The 24,354-nt window shown below is 34.0% G+C and overlaps 1 protein-coding gene across 15 annotated transcripts in view; it reads right to left on the bottom strand.

Annotated features, from left to right (window-relative positions):
* BBS9 (Bardet-Biedl syndrome 9) overlaps positions 1–24,354 on the bottom strand; it is a 444,745-nt gene that overhangs the window by 227,925 nt on the left and 192,466 nt on the right. For 14 of the 15 annotated variants that reach the window (XR_005983467.1, XR_005983466.1, XM_041727738.1 and 11 more), the window contains 6 exons: positions 22,220–22,296; positions 19,020–19,073; positions 13,465–13,567; positions 11,808–11,912; positions 9,497–9,511; positions 2,904–3,044 (listed from right to left, as the gene is read on the bottom strand). Coding sequence is in view for 13 of the 15 variants with exons in the window: in XM_041727738.1 (XP_041583672.1) it covers positions 2,904–3,044; positions 9,497–9,511; positions 11,808–11,912; positions 13,465–13,567; positions 19,020–19,073; positions 22,220–22,296 (495 nt within the window). In the remaining 2 variants the exon portion in view is untranslated. The remainder of the gene's footprint in view (positions 1–2,903; positions 3,045–9,496; positions 9,512–11,807; positions 11,913–13,464; positions 13,568–19,019; positions 19,074–22,219; positions 22,297–24,354) is intronic. The other variant, XM_041727743.1, reaches the window with a different exon arrangement.

Genomic DNA, 24,354 nt, shown 5'->3' with positions numbered 1-24,354 from the left:
TATACATACATATATATGTATGTATTATATCTGTATATTTATTTTTTTAAGATTTTATTTATTTATTCATAGAGATGCAGAGAGAGAGAGGCAGAGACACAGGCAGAGGGAGAGGCAGGCTCCATGCAGAGAACCTGACGTGGGACTCGATCCAGGGTCTCCAGATCACGCCCTGGGCTGCAGGCGGCGCTATACCGCTGCGCCACCAGGGCTGCCCTATATCTGTATCTTTAGTACTTAAGAAACATTTAGCCAATAGCACTCCAGATATCTATATATATATAAGTAAATATATAGCCATTAAGCATATTAAAGCTTTTTATAATTATAATATTCTCTAAAGGCAAGGATTTGGGGTACTAGATACCTCTATTTGAATACTGCTGATAGGGTAACTGATAGGGCCCTTTGCTTAGTCAGTTTGACATATTTTCAGAAGCTTTTAAAATACTCTTATCCTTTATTTCTCTCTCTATCCACTTTTAGATATTCATCAAAGAAATAATAAATTTGGAGAAGTACTGCTACAATATATTTACAATATTAACAAACTGAAAATAATATTTATGTCAAAAAAATAATGCTGAAAAAAAAACAATGCCGGCCAAATGATCTTATAGCATGGATTTATGATAGAATACTATGCAATCCTTAAAATCATGTAATAAAATATCTAATTATATAGAAAGACACTTCACAGCATTATGCAAAGTAAAATCCTTTGGGGGTAATGAAAGATATTTTTTATAATGATTAGGAAAATGTAATGAACATAAGCAGACATTGCTGGATGGTAGAATTACCAGGAATTTTTGTTTTTCCTTTTGGTTGTCCATTTTCAAATTTCACATTTCTTTTGTAATAAGAAAAATTAAAAGTTATTTTAAATACACCTATATTTGCTCAGAACAAAGAACTGAAATAAATAAATAGGGAGAGATGTAGCTTACAGCTAGCTTTATTTTTTCTCTATGAAGATCATCAATTTTGTTTACTTCAGTTAAAAAATAATTTGCAATAGCAAGTTTACTTGACATCAACATACAAAGTCTTATATACATCAAGAGGGAAAAGCAATCTCAAGAAGTAAAAGGTGGAAAAGTACCAAGAGTACTTATTTTAAATAATTACAGGATTCCATCATGTCCAATATGAATACACATCCAAGAACTCCAAAATAGAACCTGCTAAATCATACACACTGGATCTTGGGGAAATTTTTCTAAAACTTGTCATTGAGTCCCATTTCTTAAGTGAGTAAGAAGCAAATATATGCTGCTAAGCCTAAAATAATCTGTGACACTAAAACAATTAGCCCAAAATCAGTAGGAAAATGGATGAGTTGTCTAAGCTTTCCTTAGTTCTTCCCATCTAATCTATATCTTACAGAGATTACCTCTCTGGTTAAAAGCATCCATTTTTATTCAATCTCTGTGGGTTTTCATCCACCCACAGTAAAGATCACCAACTCAGAAGCCAGGGTCTTAAACATTTTTCAAAGGTACCAATAAACTCAGAGTCCAACATGCAATTTCCAAATATTCCCAGGACAGTATAGGGGACCCAAGGAACTAATACATTTGCATAAGATGTTGTAAGGATAGTGACTCTTTCTGCCTTTTTATAACCCAGATGTTTTCTGAGAAAACTTTCTCAGAGAAGGGAAGGGAAAAGATAAAGACACCAAACATTACAAAACATTGCTAACAATGTGTGTGTGTGTATCCAAATTCAATTAAAACTACAGCACAGGGGATCCCTGGGTGGCGCAGTGGTTTGGCGCTTCCCTTTGGCTCAGGGCGCGATCCTGGAGACCCGGGATCGAATCCCACGTCGGGCTCCCGGTGCATGGAGCCTGCTTCTCCCTCTGCCTGTGTCTCTGCCTCTCTCTCTGTCTCTCTGACTATCATAAATGAATAAAAATTAAAAAAAAAAAAAAAAACTACAGAACAGATTAATTGTAATAAAGAGTATTTAACTTTGGAGATTTTTCATTGAGCTAGATATAAATAAAGCTTTTTAAACACTTCAAATTAATGAAAAATAAATTTTAAACACTTTAAGTAGTTAATAACACAAAAGTTGACTTACCATAAATTTCTAAACCTTGTGGAAAATAAAATACTCTTTGTATTCTAAATCCTATCCACTAATGCCAGAGTGAGGATGCATATCATAGTCAACAGTGCCAATTTTTAATGAGGGATTTAAAAAGGCTGATTTAATTCCAAGATTTTTTTTTTAATTCCACCCCAACACAGTAAAGTTAATAGATGCTACACATTAGAAACCTGGCTACTAAAGATGTCTTATCCAATCAACACCTCTCTTTTCTAAGCTACTCAGAAAGAAAAGCTGACACCTGGAGAAAGTCACACCTTCACAAATTACCCCAAATTCACTGTGATATTCAAGCTTTATATACGAAGCCCTTTCTAAAGGATCAGAGCCAGAGAACTGAACAATTGCCCCCTCCAGCTGATGGAGAAAGCAAAACCACAAAGAGCATCTACTTATGAGATTACTTTTTACGGGCATAGAATATACTTTAAAAAGGTACATAGTCAAAAACCTAAAATAAAGATGAATAATAAATATTTACATTCCAAGCAAAAAATTCCACAGTCTAAAAAGAAACATTTGATGTTTTCATTTCTGAATACTGAAGCAAAATAATGATTATAATAATTTCAATCAAACTTAAAAGGTATACCTTATTACCTTGTTGATATAAGCTATTTGCCTTTGAACAGGCAAACAAGAGAGAAAAATCTTTGAGGCATTTTTATATTCTGACTTAACAATTATCTGATAATTACCCTATCATTACCTGCTGATGAAGGATTCCATTCTGAATTCTTAACATTTCTGATGTTACAGGCATGTTACTTCAAAAGTCCTACCTGGAAAGAGACTGAGAAGACTAACTGGAGATTTGTTGGTATCAATAGTTAGTTTGTGGCTTGCAGTTTTTGAAGGCTGACCTGGTAGACAGATTAATTTCAGAGGAAGTCTAAATTTACATTGGATAACCCGAGGAATGCCTGAAATAAAAAGAGAAAAATGTAGATTCATAGATTTGACAGAAAATTTGACCAAAAAACTGAACTATATTAACAGTTTGAGTAGCAATACATCTTAGTTTAAAAGTTTGCTCCTGTCCATTTCATTTAGCATAACTGAAAAAACTATAAAGTATTATTATAATACATTTTTAAAATTATTGCCAAAGAGTTCAAGACAAAAATAAAATCCTAAAAGAAAGAGTGTAGGCTTTACTCTAACAGCATATTTTAAAAATCATCACAGTTGAACACTATACAAAACAGTATATTTAGTTTTATACTCAATTACTGAACTGCCTTTAAACTAAGACCTTAATAGTTCTACCCTCAATATAAGACTATCAGCTAAATGAGCAAATCCGTATCAGGAAGATGTTATATGACTTTATCTAATATTTTTTCTACCACCAAAAAATTTAAATCTTTAGCTATTTTTACTTATTGAAGATTCAAATTACAATTAAAAATCTACAATAAATTATAAGTACAAAAGCAGAATTTGCTCTAGTGAAGTTCTACTGAATTTCATATCATTTCCATATTAAGAAATTAGTTTCATATAAATTAAATTTTTCTCCATACATTAAACTTTACATATCCCTGCTAAGTGACATTTTGAAAGTATTAAATGGTCATTCAAATGAATTTTTTTCAGTACATTTACAGGCATATTCAAATAGGTAAATAAATAACAATGAAGAGTTTTATGTCAAAATTAAAAGTTTTTAAGATCATTCCTTTCAATATTTTTACAAAGAATGAAATTGAAACCAAAGCAAATTAAGTTCTCTACTTATAAATCTAGAAAAGCAATTCTACAACTTTAGTTTTCTCTCTTTTTATTCTAGGATTCCACCTTTAATTGGTAAGATAAAAGGTAATATATTGAAACCTCTACCTTAGTATATTGTTGTAGAGAAATGAAAAACTCAAAATATTCTACTCTATTTGATATATCCACACATTAATTCCCTTATTTCTTTTTTTCTTAATCTAATTGACATTTATTAATCATTATAGTTAAAACCCTTTATTTCTTTATAGTGAAGTCAGTGAGCAACTTAAAGATAGCAAAAGCAGAAGCAGCTAAAGTTTGGGGACATATCCCAAAGCAGGATCCCTAGAATTAGTGATATATTCTGTTAATGCCAATTGGAATTGTACAGCTTACTCGATATCCAAGCTGGAAGTACACTTTCCAGAAGTACTTATTCACTAGGATAATGAGTGATCATCAACAATGGCAAGTATATTGATATATGAGGTCAATTAAATACTTTTTCAGAGCATGTGGAGCATATTTGTGATTCTCTTCAACATAATCTATTATCCATTAAATTTTACATAGCTCATTTTTTTGCTCATAACCAACAGATGTTAAATTCACTTCTCCTTGAAACCTAGATGCAAATTATAACTGGTGTCTCTTTAGAAAAGTCCCAAGACGTTATTGCCTGACATTCTGTGAGGTTTTAGAGGCATGTGTATTTGTACTTTACAATGATGAAATGTTTTGATTCAAAATATTATGGTAACATGATCTAAGCTACTGTCCAAACCACAACGATCAATATCACCATAAAAAATATTGCAAAGCATTATTTTTTTCTAACTTCGTATAGTCTATATATCCCCAAATTATGGAAATATACCTACTAATATGTTTCCTCTACAATATATAAATTACAGTCTCAATTAATAGATGCAGCCTGGAAAGAACAAGTAAACTAAAACCTTTTTCCATGTCCTTCATTTTTAATGAATGTAGTAATGGAAAAAAATCCCTCATCTTTTGACAATTCTGTAAATGCACAGAGAAGCTACCTTCGATACACTTTCAACCAAAGTCTAAGCTAAGTGTTCAAACAAAATCTGACTGTAAATGTCCTTCTAAAACTATACTGCTGGGACGCCTGGATGGCTCAGCGGTTGAGCGTCTGCCTTTGGCCCAGGGCATGATCCAAGGTCCCAGGATCAAGTCCCACATCAGGCAGGGAGCCTGCTTCTCCCTCTGCCTATGTCTCTGCCTCTCTCTGTGTGTCTCTCATGAATAAATAAAATATTTTTAAAATAAATAAATAAAACTATATTGCTAAAAACTGTGGCTCTACTTCACCTGGATCAGATAGATAACGCTTGAGTTGGTGGTAAAAAAAATAATAATAATCAAAATCAACAACACTGGCCTTATGTTACTGAGTCTATATATTTGAAGATTATTATCCTAAATCTCCAAGAACCTAGAGCTAAGAAACTGGTGGTATATGTAGGTTTTCAGAAATTGAAACAAATGGATAGCAAGAACTAATGAATGCAAGAAGGGAAATACAGTATAACTCAATTCACAACTCAGGTCAGTTAGTGACAGTATCACACACTAGGGCAATGGTCAGCAGTTGCTAAGATTTGTAGAAACCCTCCAGAATTTCTTTTCTCTCCAGGTACTGTAAACGTGTTTCATAGGACATTTGGAAAACATTATTTTGAAAAATGATGACACTTATACTTAATAAAATGATTATGGCTATTTTTTTATATGCTAGCAGCTTTTTTATGGCTATTTTTTTATATGCTAGCAGCTTAAAAAAGCTTTACCATTGGAGGAAAAAGAATATGAAATCCTTTAGAAACCAGTTTAAGGAAACCATTTCTTCAAGAAGAAAAACTACAATGCCAGTATTTAATACTACTTCCCATTAAATTAAAACCCCAGTCTTTTAAAATACAATCTCCACTATTTAAAGGGGTTTATCAGAGACACATTTTTATTGAGCTTTACATTTTCTTGAAAAGCCTGAAATGTAAATTTAGCTACCAATTTACTCTTCAGGCTGTGATTGCATCTAAAAACCTGAAGCCAGAGGTAGAGAGGTATGTGTGAATACATGCATGTATGTGCCTATAATAAGGAAGGAAAGAATTACATGTATTTAATTTTCAAATTTTCTACTACAATAGCTTTCAATTTACTTGAAAGTCTAATTGGTCCCAATTTTTCCTACCATCAGTGATATTTTCTCTATGTAGTTGGCAAAACAGTCTCTATATCTGGCTCATTCAAATAACTCTCTGAGTGTTATTACTGAGGGGAAAAAAAGGTCATTTATTAATACTCAAATATTGGCCTACTCATTCATCAGACTGACTTTGTTCTGCAGTTTTTTATCAAATATAATCACCTCTCCTTCAGACACTTCCCTTTCTAGCCTAACAGAGGAAATGAATAGTCGCAACTACTCTGGTGCAATTAATCACAAAATTATTTAACACTTAGAGAGAAAATTCACATCAAAACCACTCTTGACAGAACAATTTCTCCAAGAAGAGAATTCTAATTACACCTGGCACACCCAGGAGCCTAGTATCCCTGTCAAGAGGGATGCCAAAATGTGCTTTGGGGGGAAAAAAAGTAAAAAAGAACATATATATCAGAGTAGAATAACTATATACATTACACATCTATATAATGCCTTCAGAACTCTTTCCAGGGGCCTGCTAGAGTCATTTCATATTGAAAACAAGGAACCCCAAAGCAGTAGCAATGTCTGGGAGCCAGAACTTCCTTGATCCCTTCCTGTTATGTCTGGCTACGTACTGTGCCCCATCTGCAGTCATGTTTTACACTGCCCATGTCATGTAACTTTAATGCAGACATAATGGAGACTAACTCTTATGGGACAACATAAAATCTCCTTTGCTTCTCTTTTTCCACATGTAAAAGCAGGACTGCTTATCTGCAAAGAGCCTGAACAGATCAGGCCAATAAAATGGACCAGTCTTTGAAATTTGAAGCCTTGTGTGTAAGTTAAGATCTAAGTGGCAACATATTATTTAACCTTGCCAACTAGGTGAAGCTGAATATTTCAACTCTACTCTCTAAAGCTTAATTATAATTTTAAAACATATCATAAGAGATTATTAGCTTTGTATTGAAATACTAAAATTTCCATGTATTGTGATTTTTTCTCTTGGTTTGGGCTGAATTTACAGTAAGAAGGAGTAAATTCCTTTCAATAATAACCTTTACTAATTTTTTTGAAGTTAAATCATTTAAATAATATGGTATTTTACAAAAGTCAGTATAAAATCTTACCAGCTAGATCCAATCTTGCCAAGTAAAATGTAAACATTTATTATTAATAGTCATTTTTAATAACCCAAATCCTAATTTGACAAGTATATTTCATGTTATTAAGCTAAACACTTAACTCCTATTAAAATGTTTCTCATATGAATATATTTTCACCTCCCAGATACAATGCAAATCAGGTGGTTGGCATTATCTCAACTGGATGAGTAAATTACTGCCATTGTTTTTAAGTATTTTATTTATTACTAATTAATATTGTCATATAATATTTATCTTAAAATATCTAATAAGCAGAGATAAACCACCACTTAAGTCTGTGTCTGGGAGGAAAAATAATCGAAGCAGGATATACTCTAAGTGCCTGTCATCTACCCAGATATCGCACAATTCAACAATGAGTACTTGAACCCTGCTCTCAAAGAGCCCAAGGTCTACTAGGGAAACCTAAGGAACCAACTTAACAAAATTCATATTATGATAGGTATTAGAGCAGAGTCATAAATAAAGGATTTGGGAAAAATACAATAGGTAACAGTCATCATTGACCCAGGCAAGTTTAAGGGATGAGAACTTTGATGACACTGCCCCACAAATTTTAAACAAGATAGGAAATAAGCCCACAGAATAAGTATTCATGGTGTTCTGACCAGAGAAAGCAGTGGATCTATTTGGACATACAGAAAACAGACAATTTAGAAAACATAACAGACATTTATAAAAGACAATTTGTATGTCTCAAAAGATATGCACATCAGTACAGAAAGTATATAATGCCAGTATTCTGATATTAATGATGCTAACATTGATCGTTTGATTACAGTAGTATTATGAAAACAATCCTGTAAAGAAATTGTGTTCTCTTTGCAATTAAAAAGTAATCTATGGAGTATGTTTTGAGATGGAATATTCTATTATTCCAATGAATTTAGTGTCCACTGACAAATCTTGCCTGAACTAACTATTGCACAGGTTTTGCAAAATAATGATTCTCTAATTCTATTACTCATTCTACATTTATTAGCTGACATCCTCTTGTAGAGTTTTCCCTCTATACATACCTTTATTTTATGACTATACTCACAGATTCTATTTGTCTTCAGCATATTATAATACATTACTATTATGATTTTGATGCTCAAAATGTCCCATATCTATCCAGTGGAAACTCCTTCACTGGCTTCTGAATCATTTTGATGTACTGCTATCATTTCTTAACCACTTCTTTGCTTTCTGACCCAACAATATAGGATAGGCTCTCTTATTTTCCCTTCTCCAGACCTGGAAACAGCCTTTTCTCTAAGAACCCTGATCCCTTTGACTAGAGATGATACTCAGATCTCAAGACCTGTGCAATAGGTGTGCTCATTACTAATGAGCTGAAGCCTAAATAGGTCTCAGACACATCTCTATTGCCTCTCCTCCACTGCCATAACCGCCAGCTGCCCTTCTGACAGGTAATTTGGCTTTCCTTCAAAACCAGTTCTTCACACTGCAGTGAGAGTAATCTTTCCAAAACACAAATCTATTCCTGTCATATACAGGGGCAAAAGCATGTGTGTGTGCATGTTCACATCCATGCACTTCATGACATACTTAAAACCATTTAGTGGCTGCCCTTTGATCACAGAATACACACCAAAATCACAAACATGGACAGCCTGGGTGGCTCAGCGGTTTAGCGCCGCCTTCAGCCCAGGGTGTGATCCTGGAGACCTGGGATCGAGTCCCATGTCGGGCTCCCGGCATGGAGCCTGCTTCTCCCTCTGCCTCTGTCTCTGCCCCTCAATCTCTCTCTCTCTCTCTCTGTCATGAATAAATAAATAAAATCTTTAAAAACAAAAAAAAAATCACAAACATGATCAAAAAGACCCCACATGGCCTATCCTTTCCCTATACCCTTGTTTACACCTTGACCGCTTTATCCCATCCCTCAATCAATTAAAAATAGAAAGAAAGAAAAATAAAACAATTAGAATTCAGTGACGAACTCCATTTTTTCCTTATTCTTCCTTTAAGTAAAATAAGACAGAGCATATAAGTAAATCACCAATGACTTACTTATAAGTGGTCAATGACACTTCTGATTTTTTTTTTCAATAAAGTCATGGAGCTTTATTCTTTCTCAGAACTCTGAAACTAATAACGAATGACAAGTCTCTATGAGAGGAAACATTTCTGATCCTCTCCATAGCCAGATAAAGGCACTGAATCATCCTAAACAGGTTTCTATAGTTAAAACAGCAGTCTGTAAAAATAGTTTGTTCATGGTATAATACCAGTTCAATTCACTGACCAATTTTCAGTTCTGAAATTCATTTTGTTCTAAATTCTTTTCACTTACCATCAGGATTTCGATCTATCCACCAGAGGCGATGCAGAAAAGGGCAGGGGAGAAAGAATGCAACAAATTATTTGTGGCCAAATTACAGTACAAACTTAATACACATTTGCTTAAAAATATACATTGAAATTTTCAAGGTTCTCTTAGATGATTTAAATGGCCCCCCAACATAAATAAATCAATTCACAACTGAAGAGTATAACATGAAATCTAACAATATATCTACAAATCCATTCTCAGAAGTCCACGCAGCTTGTACTCCAGTGTAAATGTGGAAACACACACACACACACAAACAGAGATAAGGTATATGATCTAGACAAAGAGCAAACCAGACTCAATATGTAAATGACATCAAGAGGATTAAAGAATTGTTGGAAAAAATTTGAGTGCAAGGCCAAATACACAATATTTCTAGTTTTTCTCACTTATATTATCATTTCAGTCAATAGGTACACTGTGGACTAATGTCTTTTGGTTTTTGTTTTTGGCTTGTCTTGGTATTCTTTTACTTTTATAAACTTTTCTTACATTTTAATTTCTAATTAACTTTCAACTAATTAATGCTATGCTCTTTGGTTTAGCAATAATTCATAATCTTTTAAATTCTGTCTATAGGGATCCCTGGGTGGCGCAGCGGTTTGGCGCCTGCCTTTGGCCCAGGGCGCGATCCTGGAGACCCGGGATCAAATCCCACGTCGGGCTCCCGGTGCATGGAGCCTGCTTCTCCCTCTGCCTGTGTCTCTGCCTCTCTCTCTCTCTCTCTCTGTGACTATCATAAATAAAAATTTAAAAAAAAAAAAAAAAATTCTGTCTATAGAAAAGCCTAATCGTTAAAAATGATATGTGTAACCATAAGCTCACAGACTGATTTTACAACTTTATAATGTATTTGTAAAGCATTTTATCCACCTACACAACCCATTTCTCTACTTTAAATCATTTTCAACTAGTGTCACTCCTTTCCCTGAAAACAATTAAATATTTAGTTGAATTAAGGCGTCAACAGTGTCTACAATACATATTTGAACTGTAACAAGGATTAAAAAGTGTAAAAATTCCATTATTAGTGAGATGCTCAATTAATGATAAATTATCCAGAGATTTTAGCCAAATATTTCTCTTTTTTATTTCACAACTCAAAATTAAAATAATTTTAAAACTTTTAATGTCCTTTCCAGAAATATCCAACTAAAAAAGTCTATCACTCTTTGATGCCTTTCTGGAAGTTTTATATTTCTTAATGAAGCCAGCTTTCTCAAAGTCATTTATACATAAAATATTTACATAACCCCAAATTTTGAAAATATAATAAATGATTAAACTGGTCAACTTTGACTAATAATTAATTTTTTAACAACTTAAAGCAAAATAACTTACAAAGCAGAATAGATTTTGAAAACATGTATCAAAGTTATAAAATCACTTCAGAATATAGAGTTGTCACTGGATAAGCCAGAAAATTCACTTAGACAAAATTAAAACTATATTTTTTTAACTATAATTATTTTAAAACATTGCTAAATAAGCAAAGCGGACATCAATAGAGAAGAAAAAGATAATTGATGCATCTCTAAAACTTTTAGAACTAAAAAAAACTATAAGAAATGTTTAAAAAATGCAAATGCTAAAACATGCTATTATCAGTTACACTATGTTAAAACATTTTTTAAAAAGCAATGACTAATTATTCATATCCTACCAATAAACAAGCTGTCAAACAGTTAATATGAAAAATCCACTGCACAGGGAAAAACACACTATAAAATTTGACCAAACAAAGATGAAATTTACACTAACTGAATCTTAACTGAAGATAACTTTTTCAATTTAAAATGAGTTCCTTGACAAACTACAGGTCAAATTTTAGTAAGTCTGTTCTTAAATATTTTAACTGTACCCCATTAAAAAGTTTTATTTATTCACTAAAATAGTGTCTAAAATTCTGAATACTGCTTTATATTAAAGCAATCCATAATAGTCCTTTTCACTGATTCAGACTAGGCTTTTCTCCTTGGTTCAAATAAGTGAAGTCTAATACCATTCTTTTAGTGTGAATAAAAATATATTTGCTATTAATTAAGACAGAATCAAACATTATATGCAGAAATCAGATAAATAGATGAATCTCTAATAATTCATAACACATACAAGTAATTTAGATATACAATTTTATTTAACACTAGGAAAGAATATTTTTCCATTTAATCATATTTACATGCGTTTTTCAATCTTAAACATTTAACTGATAACTCCAACAATTTAAAAGGAGTAATTAGGCTTATAAATCTGTAAACAACTGTGAGTTTACCTGATGGTCTGGAATATGAGACAACAGCATTTCCTTCCAACTCAGGTGGTGTATAACTCCCTTTCAGATAAACAGAAAAGGCTACTGTTCTACTCATCTCTGGTGCTATAAGCAATGTAAAAGTGATATTAAGTTACAAAATTTGGGGCAATTATTATTAACAACAGTTAAAAGTGATATTAATTTACAAAATTTGGGGAAATTATTATTAACAACAGTTAAAGTTAGGCACACACTACATGCCAGCTACTATCCCAAGCATTTTACATGGATTAATTTCTTTAATTCTCACAATAACCCAGCAAGGTGTGTACTGTTATTGTTCCCAACTTTTGTGCATGAGGAAACTGACTATTGAGAGATTAAGGAGCTTGCCCAAGGCCATATAGCTCATATAGAACTGAGGCTGACTCCAGAACAAGGGTGCCCATACTCTATGTCACTGCTTCTCTTTAGTCAGATGAAAAGGCAGTATGATTAGAAAAAAATGTACACAAAAAAGCAAGAGAATTTGGGAATGGTGAATAGTATACTTTATCATGGCTAGAATCAGACTGCAGGGGAAAATGGAAGGGGGAAGTGCATATGGATATATCTGTAACTGTAATAACTTTGCATATTATACCTAACTTTCTATATTTGTGTATTTGACCTCCAACTGGTATTAGGCAGTCTTAGGAGAAGTGGAAGAATAAATTGTTCAGAATGTTTTAGAAAGACAAATTGGAAGTATTGTGAGAACATTAAAAAATAAAGTGAGAATTCAATGACTGGTTATCACATACAAGGTTACTTCAACCATTCAACCATTCATTCAGTGTTTCAATTAATATTTTATTGAATTCCCCCTATCTGCCAGGCACTCAAATAAGGGCAAAGAGAGAAATATGTTCTTGACTTCATTAATAAGATACAGAATCACTAGCTGAACAACAGCAGTAAACAAAGAAAGGAAAAGACTAGAAAGATAAATCATAAATCACTCTGGTAGGACTAATGACAACTCGATGTAAACGGTAGGGCATGAAAGATTCTGTGCAAAAAAAAATCTAAGAGTTGCCATTTACAACCTTTCTACTATTTTAGGCATTATTACAGATATCTTACATAGCATCACTTTCTAATTAAAGTCTCAAAACAGCCCTGCAAGACAGATATCATTATCCCCTTTCTACAAATTAAAAGAAATTAAGGTTCCCAGTAATTACTAAAGTAGCTTGCTGAAGGTTATACATTGAGTAAGTGTCAGAACCAAGATTCAAATTCAGGCCAGACTCCAAAGCCAATAAGCTTTCTGCAAACATAACTGAGTCAATAAACAGCTCACTAGAGAACACCAATAAAGAAAGCTTTCCAAATTATAGTATTTAAGTACAATTACAGGCCCATCTAGTTAAGGAAAGCACTTGAAAATCTATAATTACTTCAGCTCAACGACCATTGACTAAATGTTCCTGTTTTTAAAAAAGTATCATTCATGCTTGATGTTTGGAGGTAAAATATCAGCCAAACACAATCACTGACTTTAGAAAGATACCAGTCTCACTATTCAGACAAGAAATATAGTCATGAAATAAATATACTAACCAAAAAAAAATTTTTAATTAAAAGGAAACCTCACACCATGAAACAGTTTAAGCCAAAACAGAACACTTACCCATAAATTCAAAGGTGAACTGGTCACAAGTCAATACTAAAGGTGGTTGCACATAGACTGATAATTTGGCTTTTTGTAATGCCAGTCGATTCTGCAATGTGACCTAAGGAAACAGAAATTGTTAATAGAAAATTATATTTTATCCAAAGTAATAGGATAGCAAAAGTATGTAAAAAATCACTAGCAAATAATGAGGAAACATTATCTGAGAAAAAGTGAATAGTCATAAAACATAACACATACCATAAGTAGTACATTAACTGGTAAGTGGATAAGTGGTACCTTCTACCCAGTTATAAACTGGACAGAGAAGGTGAACAGACTTTTCTCCAAAGATGATACAGTAATGGCCAAACAAGCACATGAAAAAATGCTCAATATCTTTAATCGCTATGAAGCGATTAAAACCACAATGAGATACTACTACACATCTACTAAAATGCTTTAGTCAAAAGAATAGACAAAAATAGGTGTTAGCAAGAATGTGAGGAAACTAGAAGCCTCATACATTGCTGATGGGATTATAAAATGGAATAGCCATGCAAGAAAACAGCTCAACAGTATCTTAAAAAATTAAACATAAATTTACCATAAGACCTCACAATTCCATGCCAAGAGAAAAATATATGCCCATCCCAAAAACTGTACACAAATTTCATAGCAACATTCTTTACAATAGCCCAAAGTAGAAACAACCCAAATGTTCATCAATTGATAAAAAGTTAAACAAAATATGGTATATCCTTTCAACAAAATAGTATTCAGTAATCAAAAAAAATAAAGTACCAGCACATGCTATAACATGGGCAAACTTTAAAAACATTATGCTAAGGGGTAGAAGCCAGTCACAAAGAACCATACTGTATGATTACATTTATATGAAATGTCCAGAATAGGCAAATCTATAGAGACAGAAAATAGATTAGAAGTTGCTAAGGGATGAGAATGCGGGAGGGGTGGAGGGTAGAAGTCGGGGAAGGGAGCATGAAGTTACTTTTAGGAGGGACATAAATGTTCTAAAATTAAATTGTGGTGATGGTTCTGCAACTCTGCAATATAGTAAAAATTACGGAACTGAACTCTTTAAATGAGTAAATTATACAGTATGTGAATTATATCCCAATAAAGCTATCAAAAGCAAAGGAAAACTCTGCCCTGTGGCTGATGAATAATTACATCATGAAATATGTGTTCATTTTCTTTTGATGTAGAGATGTGACAATGAGATTATCTTATCTAGTATCTACATACCACCTTCTGCATAAATTAATTTTTCTTTAAAGATTTCCTTACTAGGTGGATATTTACTAATGTAGTTACATAACAAAGCACCATATTTTATTCCATGGCTTAACACAAAAATAGATAGAACTCATTCTAGAAAATATCAAAGAATGGCAATATTGACTATCACATATCTCAGCTGGCTGCATTTCTAAACCAGTGCTCATACATGGTGACTCTAAGAAAATTCTCCCACTCTGATTAGAATCAAAAGCTAAGAACTCTGGAGTAACAATGTGACTGGGAAATAGGATGGGTATGGGTAGAGAGAGCCAGAACTTCTCTCACTCCCCCTAGCGAGAAGCATCAGCAGAAACCATCAGGCCCATGGATTTTTATGGGGCCACAGTGCTAGGAGCCATCATTTTTAGGATAATAAAGAAAAAGCTTAAAGACCTGACTTCCACCACACATGTTCTTTCTTTGAACTTTTATGTCCTAAAAGTCCCAGCCTTTGAACAGTCTCATTTGGATGAATTCATCCATATAGCTGGTATGGTAAGCCAGACTTATCACAGTTAACTACCTAGGTAGGGTTGGTATACCAACTGAATCACAATCTCTGGGGGCAGTTCTAGGCATTGATTTTTTTTTTCTAGCTTCCCAATTGATACCTATGTACTACCAGAGTTAAGAAAAGAAATACTCTCCTTTTTATATGGCTATGGACCAACTTTCAGTCTACTTTTAGACTCTATTTCAGTCTACTTATTACACTCTAGTATATGAGACAGATACATTTCATTATTAACTCACATAGTGCAAGGGTACATTTATTTTTTTAAGAAAAGTTGTTTTTTAATTTCTCTTAAGTAAAAGGCACATATCACCTATTCCTTAATATATGTTTTATATATATATGTATAATATATACATACATATAATACACACACACACTACAGAGAAAGAAACAATATACAGGAATATACAATTGGCACAGAAACATTATATACATATAATCAGATCCAGTAAGTATCTTGCATTCATTTTAAATGAGTGGGGAGGGGATCCCTGGGTGGCGCAGTGGCTTAGCGCCTGCCTTTGGCCCAGGGCACGATCCTGGAGACCCGGGATCGAATTCCACATCGGGCTCCCGGTGCATGGAGCCTGCTTCTCCCTCTGCCTATGTCTCTGCCTCTCTCTCTCTCTCTCTCTCTCTCTCTGTGACTATCATAAATAAATAAATAAATAAATAAATAAATAAATAAATAAATAAATAAATAAATAAATAAAATAAAATAAAATAAAATAAAATAAATAAAAATAAATGAGTGGGTATTCTATACAACTTAAAAAATATGTTAAACACAAAATTTTTGATTTGCAAAGTAAAATTTTTAAAGGATAACTATTGATACAAATAAATACAATAAACATAGCAAATGAACAATGAATCCTCAATTTTTACTTTATAAACACTGGAAATATATGAGGGAAATGTGAATACCACAAGCAAATCTTCCTTTATGATGTCTGATCATTATAAACAACATAATACCTTTTTTGTAAAATCCTGATGGTAATAATGGGAAGAAGAAATTATGCTAGGTCCACCAATTAAGAGGACACAACTTAAATATTTTACTATTAAGAATAATATAATGCTAGACTGTGCATATATTTTAAAACTAGATTAATAATATTAATGATACCCATTAACAGCTTTCTACACTTATGGAACCATGCTAATATATTCTTTTTGTAAATTATCTCATTTAATATTCACAATATTGACAAATAGATGCCATTACTATACATCATTCTACAGAAGAGGAAACTGTGGTTCAGAGAGGCTAAATTGTTTGCCCAAGTCCACTCTGATTATAAGTGAAAGAACCACAATTTAACTTCTGTCTGCCAGAATCCAGAGCCCATGCTCATAATCAACTGTAGTTAAGTCTCAAAACATTTACTTGCAATTAAAAGTATCCTCATTTTACAGTTTAAAAAAACAGGCTCAGAGAAGCTAGATAACATGCCCAAGACCAACAAGCCAATATGTGCAAGACAGTTGAAAACTATCACCACGAATGTGTCATATGAGCTTAGTTTTAAAAAAGTGAAAATGAAAAATCCTTAAAGTAGTAATAAGCCGCTTGTTGAATACATTCGGGGACACCTGGGTGATTCAGTTGGTTAAGCATCTGCCTTCAGCTCAGTTCATCATCCCAGAATCCTGGGATCAAGCCTGGCATGGTGGTCTCATTGGGCTCCCTGCTCAGCAGGGTGCCTGCTTCTCTCCCTCTGCCTCTGCCTCTGCCCTTCCCCGTCCCCCCTCAACACACACACACACCATGCCCATGATCGCTAGCTCTCTCTTTTTCTCTCAAACAAATAAATAAAATCTTAAAAAAAAAAATTCTGATTCTGCATGGCATAACAATGTGTACTCAGACAATGATCACACAATTTTACATCGTTAGCAAGATCATGATAGCTCTCACCCACAGATTTATTAAACCCCAACAATGGGCTAGGCATTTTCAAATGTGAACCAAGGAGATGTGTGATGAAAATAACTAGAGAACAAAGAAGACTTGTGTTTGAGCCAAAAAAAAAAAAGAAGAAGAAAGAAAAGAAAAGAAAAAAAAAGAGTTAAAGATTTGGCTAGATCATAAACCTTATATTTTAAGAGAAAAATAATTATAGAATATTAAGGGGAAAATATAAAACATTAATACAGGAATTTTCCATGCTGTTTTCTGATTCGAACAAAATGAAATATGATCCTTAGAAATATAATACCAAATTTTTATCCTAGACATATAAATATGATTCCAAAGACCAGGTATGAACAACTGCTCTGCCTTAGTTGCCTGGAATAGATGGTCACGCATCATGCACATACTCAAGGTAGCCACATCTTCATTCATTTGGAACGGATGGAAAAATTTTCTCAATTAACAGGATTTATTATGATGGAAACTTGCATGGCTATATATCTTGGCTGCTGTTGTTATAAAAGGCTGTAAGAAGAGATTTATAGCAAAATTTGTATAGAAACTGTCAGACATAATCAGGAAGTCATTGTGTCTGCTGTATAAGTCCAGCTGATTTTATGCAACACACGAGGGTTGTTCATGCTTTCTCATGCTCTTATAATGGCAATAAGAAAGAGAGTTAAAACTTAGTCATTCACAAATATAGCAAATTCCACTAAGGAAGGAGAATTTTCCAGTAATATCATGCCATCATTTTATGATGGCTATTATTACACATGAAAGCCTAAAAACTGCATGGGTGAGAAAGGTGATTTACTTATAGCAATAACTAGTAGTTGGGGAGGGAGTGGGAATTAGTATGAGCAATGTTATCTAGTTTAAGCTTTCTTTTTGCAATTTATAGTGTGCTCCTGAATTATTATGTGTGTGTGTCTGAACAGTATCAGTAGATACATAAAAAGAGGTTTCTCTACACAAAATTCTATAGATCATTCCTGGAACTCTGCAAGGTTTTTTTTTTCTTTAAGTGTTTGATTTCTTGCCACTACTGCTTTTCCAGACTCAGAAGTATTAATGAGATAGAGCCTTTGATTGGATAGGGGGGAGGGAGAACTGGGGAAAGACCACCCTTGTTTCCAGTGGCAAGAGTCCAAAAAAATTAGCTTAGGAAACTGTTACAAGATTGGGCTCCCTTCAACTTCTACCAAAGGTCCCCACATTTGGGCCACCCGCTGGGTCCAGTGTAAGCGAACACAATTGGTAAAGCCTGGTGCCCTGTCAAGCTCCTCCAAGGACAGCAACCCATAATCTAAGAAAATATAAAGTCCTGTCCAAGTTTTGACTAAGCAAATCGCCAAGATCCACAACTTTTCCTGGCTCCAAGGTCTGGGCAGTGATAAATATTTTCAGCTTAATAACGTGCTGACTGATTACCACACTTTAATCTAAATGCCTTAAGAGGGTTCTACATTTGAGTTCTAGTTCTAAAATTCTACAATGACAGGACTAAAAATCTTAACCAAAACCACATCCTTCACATTTTATTTTTTTTAGGACTATCAATTTGTCACTACTCTACTTTGTGGCTTCTTCATTTAATATTTTCTTGCTATAAATACATCCATTTAAAGCTAATGTTATGGCAGGTAGATGACTAGAAATTCTCCTCAAATATACACATAATTACACATAGAAGAAAGATATTAGCATTCATATGATTCCCCAATATATATATATATGATGCTTCAATAAACTGGTGACAACAGTGGCAGATGTAATGAAAAGTATAATACTGTTTGTACGTTACAGTCTAGAACCATGGTACAATACCTTAACTGTGACTGAAGGGATAAGGTCAATTCCCACTTCAACATCAGTAGCTTGCTGTAAACACAGATTTGAGAAGAAAAGGAAGGAAGAATGGTTTCAAATTACATGTCCATCAATGAGTAAACACAATGGGTGCAATATATACTTACCACCAAAGTAGGGAACTAACCATAAAGGACTTATCACTCTAATGACAGACTTTATAAAAGGGTCAATGTGGCTCTCTGAATGCCTTCAACTGGAAAGTCATGAGCTAATAAAAACCTTTTCCAAAAAGGAAAGAAAAGGTCACATATTTTATTGTCAAACTACTCTCTTGCCAAATTTCCTTAAATGTTGAAACTCATTAATTCTATTAACTCCCTCTTTATATTATATAGAAGAAAGCCTCCTTGTATTTCTTAGATAAGCATTATGCCACCCTTTAAGGTCCTTATATTTTCAACTTGCCAAAGGTATGTTTTATTCTGATTAATAACATATATCTAAGACATATAACTAATGATATAAAGCTTGAGTGGCCATACACCTAGAAAACAAAATAAAAGTAGAAGTGTATTTACTAGCTCATATCATAAACTAGGTCACTCTTTGAACATCAGCTTGGGTTACTTGATCTTACCTCTTAATGAATTCAGAGCATAATATAATAGAGCAAACATTTCCTTGTAAGTTATAATTTATTTATTAGAGTGGTAGATTGAGAGGAAAAAATGCTCACTCTATGACAGAATAAGACCAAGGGGTAACATATTTTCTAATAATGTCCATTATTTGATTAGGGAACAATTAAGATCATAAAATCACTAATTCAACCAATGAATAGATTCATTGTGCTTTTAGTTAACTTATTTGAAATTTTTTTATTAAGAAAAACTAAGCCACTTCTAAGTAACTGGATGACTATAATATACTAGGTATCAGCATAATTAAGAGTTGGCAGATACATATTCTATATACAACTTCATAGAAAACCATATACGAACTCTCATCCACCTTTTCAATCCAGAAGGCAGGATAGCAATGCTTGTTTTATCTATAAAAGGCCTCACTCTAATATAAATTATATTATTTTTTGCACAAAGATGTGTGCTTTCATAATAATGACAAAATAAAAGCCAGACTTATTGCTCTAGTAGAATCTTAAAACCAGGAAATGGATTTTTACATTTTGCTGTCCACAGATCTAGAAGAGAAACCAAGATCTCCTGTTTCCTGCTCTTTTCAACCCATGTTTAAACACCTAGATACTTCAAGGACAGCAGTCCTTTGGGTTGATAAAATTACAGCCAGAGAGAAACAGCTACACAAAGACACTATGGCACCATAGCCACATAAATCATTGGGCTAGTGTTTTCCAATGGGATGAATATGATATTCTCAGGAATATCCAGAGAAGGAAAAAACAGTAAGACGGGGAAAATGAAGCTGGAAAGAGACACCTAGTTAAGAGGAAAAAGGACTCTGAGTTACCAATAGGGAAATATACATTACAATATAGTGCTATTACACAAGGCCTTTTCCTACAAGATCAAAAGTTGCTAAAGAACAGAAAGGGAATTCCTCGTTCCAAATAGCTTATGTTTAAGAGCACCTAGAAAAAATTATATAAGTTGCCCAAAGGAAAATAAGAATCATTTCCAAGGCAAGAAAATGTGTGTACATTTGTCAGCTAACTAAGCAAAAATGTTCCACTCAGACTACACCCTTCAGGTAGAGTGAGAAATGGTGTGTGCTGAATGGCCAATGTTTTAAACAGTGCCTCTACTATGTGACTCAGCTGAGTGAATGTTTCTTTCATATATATTAATTTTTTTAAGTATGCCCAACTTACTATATTATGGCAATGTTAACGTGATTTTTATCACAGCTTGGGTTGGCTCTTTATACCAAGATTAATCTTTGAAAAATTAGGACAAGTGCTTACTATATTATGCTCTGATACCTAAATATCGAAGTCACTTCCTAAGTAAAATTATATGACATGAACTCAAAATACAGTAAAAACCAGTGAATTTGATCACTTGCCAAAATTGATCAACTTCTGGTTCAGAGATAAACTTAATAATTTTTGCCCAAACTGCAGCCAGTGAGACATAATCAATTATAATCTAAACAAGCGTTTACAGAAAACTAAACAAGGAGACAGGGCAACATGACCAAGGACAGTGCCTCATTCATCCTTGTTTCTCACCTCTGTTCATTTATAAAACAAAAATATATTAAGCACTCATTATGTGACAGGCACTAAAGATATGGCAGTGGACAAGACAAACAAATTCTATTATTATTCCCATTTTACAGATAAGAAAAATCAAGACAAGAAAATAAAATATCTTGCCCTGGGCCACACAGATAGAAATGAGGGAAAAATAATTCCTGGCCCAATTGTTTACTGTTAGATAACACACACAAACACCTCCCCTCCCCATACCTCCCTGCAATACAACCACCATAATGTATTAAAGGCTACAGATTGGGATCCCTGGGTGGCGCAGCGGTTTAGCGCCTGCCTTTGGCCCAGGGTGTGATCCTGGAGACCCGGGATCGAATCCCACGTCGGGCTCCCAGTGCATGGAGCCTGCTTCTCCCTCTGCCTATGTCTCTGCCTCTCTCTCTCTCTCTGTGAGTATCATAAATAAATAAAAAAGTTAACAAAAAATTAAAAAAAAAAAAATAAAGGCTACAGATTAGCACACCCTGAGCTAGGCCTTTCATAGATATTATCTCATTAAACCTTCAACAAAAATCTCATGGTGTCAGTATTATTCACCTAGACTATGGTTATCTCAACATTCTGATACTGAAAAAGGTTTTATTTAAAAAAAAAAATGTAGACTCAGAATAATGAGGAAAACTTCTTCTACTGTTGCCCCTTCCTCTTCTTTTTGTAGACCAAAGTCCTGCCTATGGGACTCCTTACTAAGAGATTGGAAATGTTTTCTCTGGAAAGTAATAGAGTAAAAGTTGTTCTCCTCCCTGAAGTTTCTACCTGGGGACCAAAAATTTAAAACAATACACATATTGATCCCAAATCAGAATCCACCACTATCATGAACCCTTCTAAAGTCTGCAAATACAACTGATGAATTCTTGAACATTACATCAGAAACTAAATATATACTATATGTTGGCTAACTGAAGTAAAATGAAATAAATAAATAAATAAACAAACAAACAAAGTCAGTGAATATACCTACAGACACTGAATCAACATTAGGAGAAACAATGGCAGAAACTTTCAAATCATCTTCTCTCTCAGTCACGGGCCAAATACCTATAATTTAAAAAGAAAAACAATGTTTAATTATAAGTAAACCTGCTGTATATAGTTGTTTGTTTGTTTGTTTGCTTGTTTGTTTTAAAAAAAAAAAAAAGGTCGGGATCCCTGGGTGGCGCAGCGGTTTAGCGCCTGCCTTTGGCCCAGGGCGCGATCCTGGAAACCCGGGATCGAATCCCACGTCAAGCTCCCGGTGCGTGGAGCCTGCTTCTCCCTCTACCTATGTCTCTGCCTCTCTCTCTCTCTCTCTCTCTCTCTGTGTGTGACTATCATAAATAAATAAAATTAAAAAAAAAAAAAATAAAAAATAAAAAATAAAAAAGGTCTTTCTATACCATATATCAAAAAACAATCCCATACTCACAAGTTGAAAAAAAAAAAAAACAATGCATTTCAGAATTAGAACCTAATGATAATTCTTCCCCCACTACAATATTTTAAAGAAAAATTATTTTTCTCCAAAGATATTATCTAAGATGTGTCTCAGTGACTGAGGAGTGTTGGGAACTTCAATCCCCTCTCCTTAACACTATAGGTAGGAGCCCAAACTATACCTTTTTGAAGGTAAGTTGATCAGAACTATCAAAATATAAAATACACATATTCTATGATCTAACAAGTTCTACTCCTTAGCATTTATCCAATACTCACAGACATGCCCAAAGATCTTCTCTACTGCTGGTAGTGATTTAAACAAAACCAAAAACAACCTAAGTCTCTCTATTAATAGGGAAATGGCTGACCAGATTATGGTGTATCCACACTGTGCAATGATCCAAAGACCAAAGCTATAGGAGTGCTATACAACTTTATACAATGATATAAAAAGAACTCCAAGATATGCCTATTAGTTACAAAAAAGAAGTAGTACAATGCATCTAATATGCACATATTTGTGTAAAAATAACTAAATAAACATTAAATTTTTTTAAAGAATACACACCCTTGATAAAGGTTACCTGGAAATAATCTAGTGGAACTAAGATCTGGGGGTACCTTTTGGTATCTTAGTATACCTTTTGGTATCTTGGTATAGATCTAAGTACCTTTTGGTACTCTGAGAATTATTTTTACCATATATGAATATGTTATTTTATATAAGTTATTTTCACAACTTAAAATTTCACAATTTAAAAATGTTTATAGTGCATAATGAGATATGATGAACAAGTGACACAGATCCTACATAAACAAGAAACAAATAATATGTATGCATATGAGTGACAGACTATTGGCTGCTCATCTAACATCCACTTTCCCCTCCTTCTCCTTTGTGGCAGGGCTATAATTCTGCTGAGGCATTTGCCTTCATCTCAGAATCATTGGATTGGTCAGATCCAATCATGGTGATTTCATTCCCCTGGCCATTTGTTGTTTTAGGCATGAGCGTGAGGCTTAATCCTGGCAGACGTGAGGTGAGGGAAGTTGGGAGTGGGGGGTGCTGGCACATGCTTCTGGGAAAGCTGTTTCCCCATAATAAAAAGGGAGACTTAGGAGAAATCTCTCTTTTCTTCCCTGGAAATCATATTTGCAAATACCTGGAACTGCTGAAATTACCCTGTGACCCTGAGAGGAAACATCCCTCACACACCAAGGATGGCTGACTGAAAACATGGAAAGTTCTTGGATGATGCCACAGGAATCTGCCATCTCAGGAAGAGAATTGCCTACAATTGCCATCAAGGATTCCCAACAGGATGGCAATATTCAGTGTAGGAATTTCCATAACTTGCTGAGTGACAGTACAAAAGCCTGCCAATTGCTTACCCAATAACCATTCTTTAGTTCTTTACTAAAAGAAGCTCAATTTTATTCTAAGCAACAAAGTACTCCGCTAAAACACTAATTTTCCCAGCCACTTTTGTAAGCTTGGAGTAGCCAGTGAGATGTGAGAAGCTGCTCAGGGTGTGGCTTCCAGGAAAGATCCTTAAGGGGGCTGACTCAGCTGCAGATGTGAGGGCAGGAGTTCCAGAAGCCATCCTGGACCAATCCTGGGAGAGAAAGAATTGAGAGTCCCTGATGACAGTAAAACTGCCAAACCAACCTGGTCTGCCC

The sequence above is a fragment of the Vulpes lagopus genome, chromosome 13 (assembly GCF_018345385.1).
Source record: "Vulpes lagopus strain Blue_001 chromosome 13, ASM1834538v1, whole genome shotgun sequence".
Taxonomy (NCBI): Eukaryota; Metazoa; Chordata; class Mammalia; order Carnivora; family Canidae; genus Vulpes; species Vulpes lagopus.
Note: the sequence above shows the minus strand (reverse complement) of the source record. Positions and strands in the feature narration are given on the sequence as shown.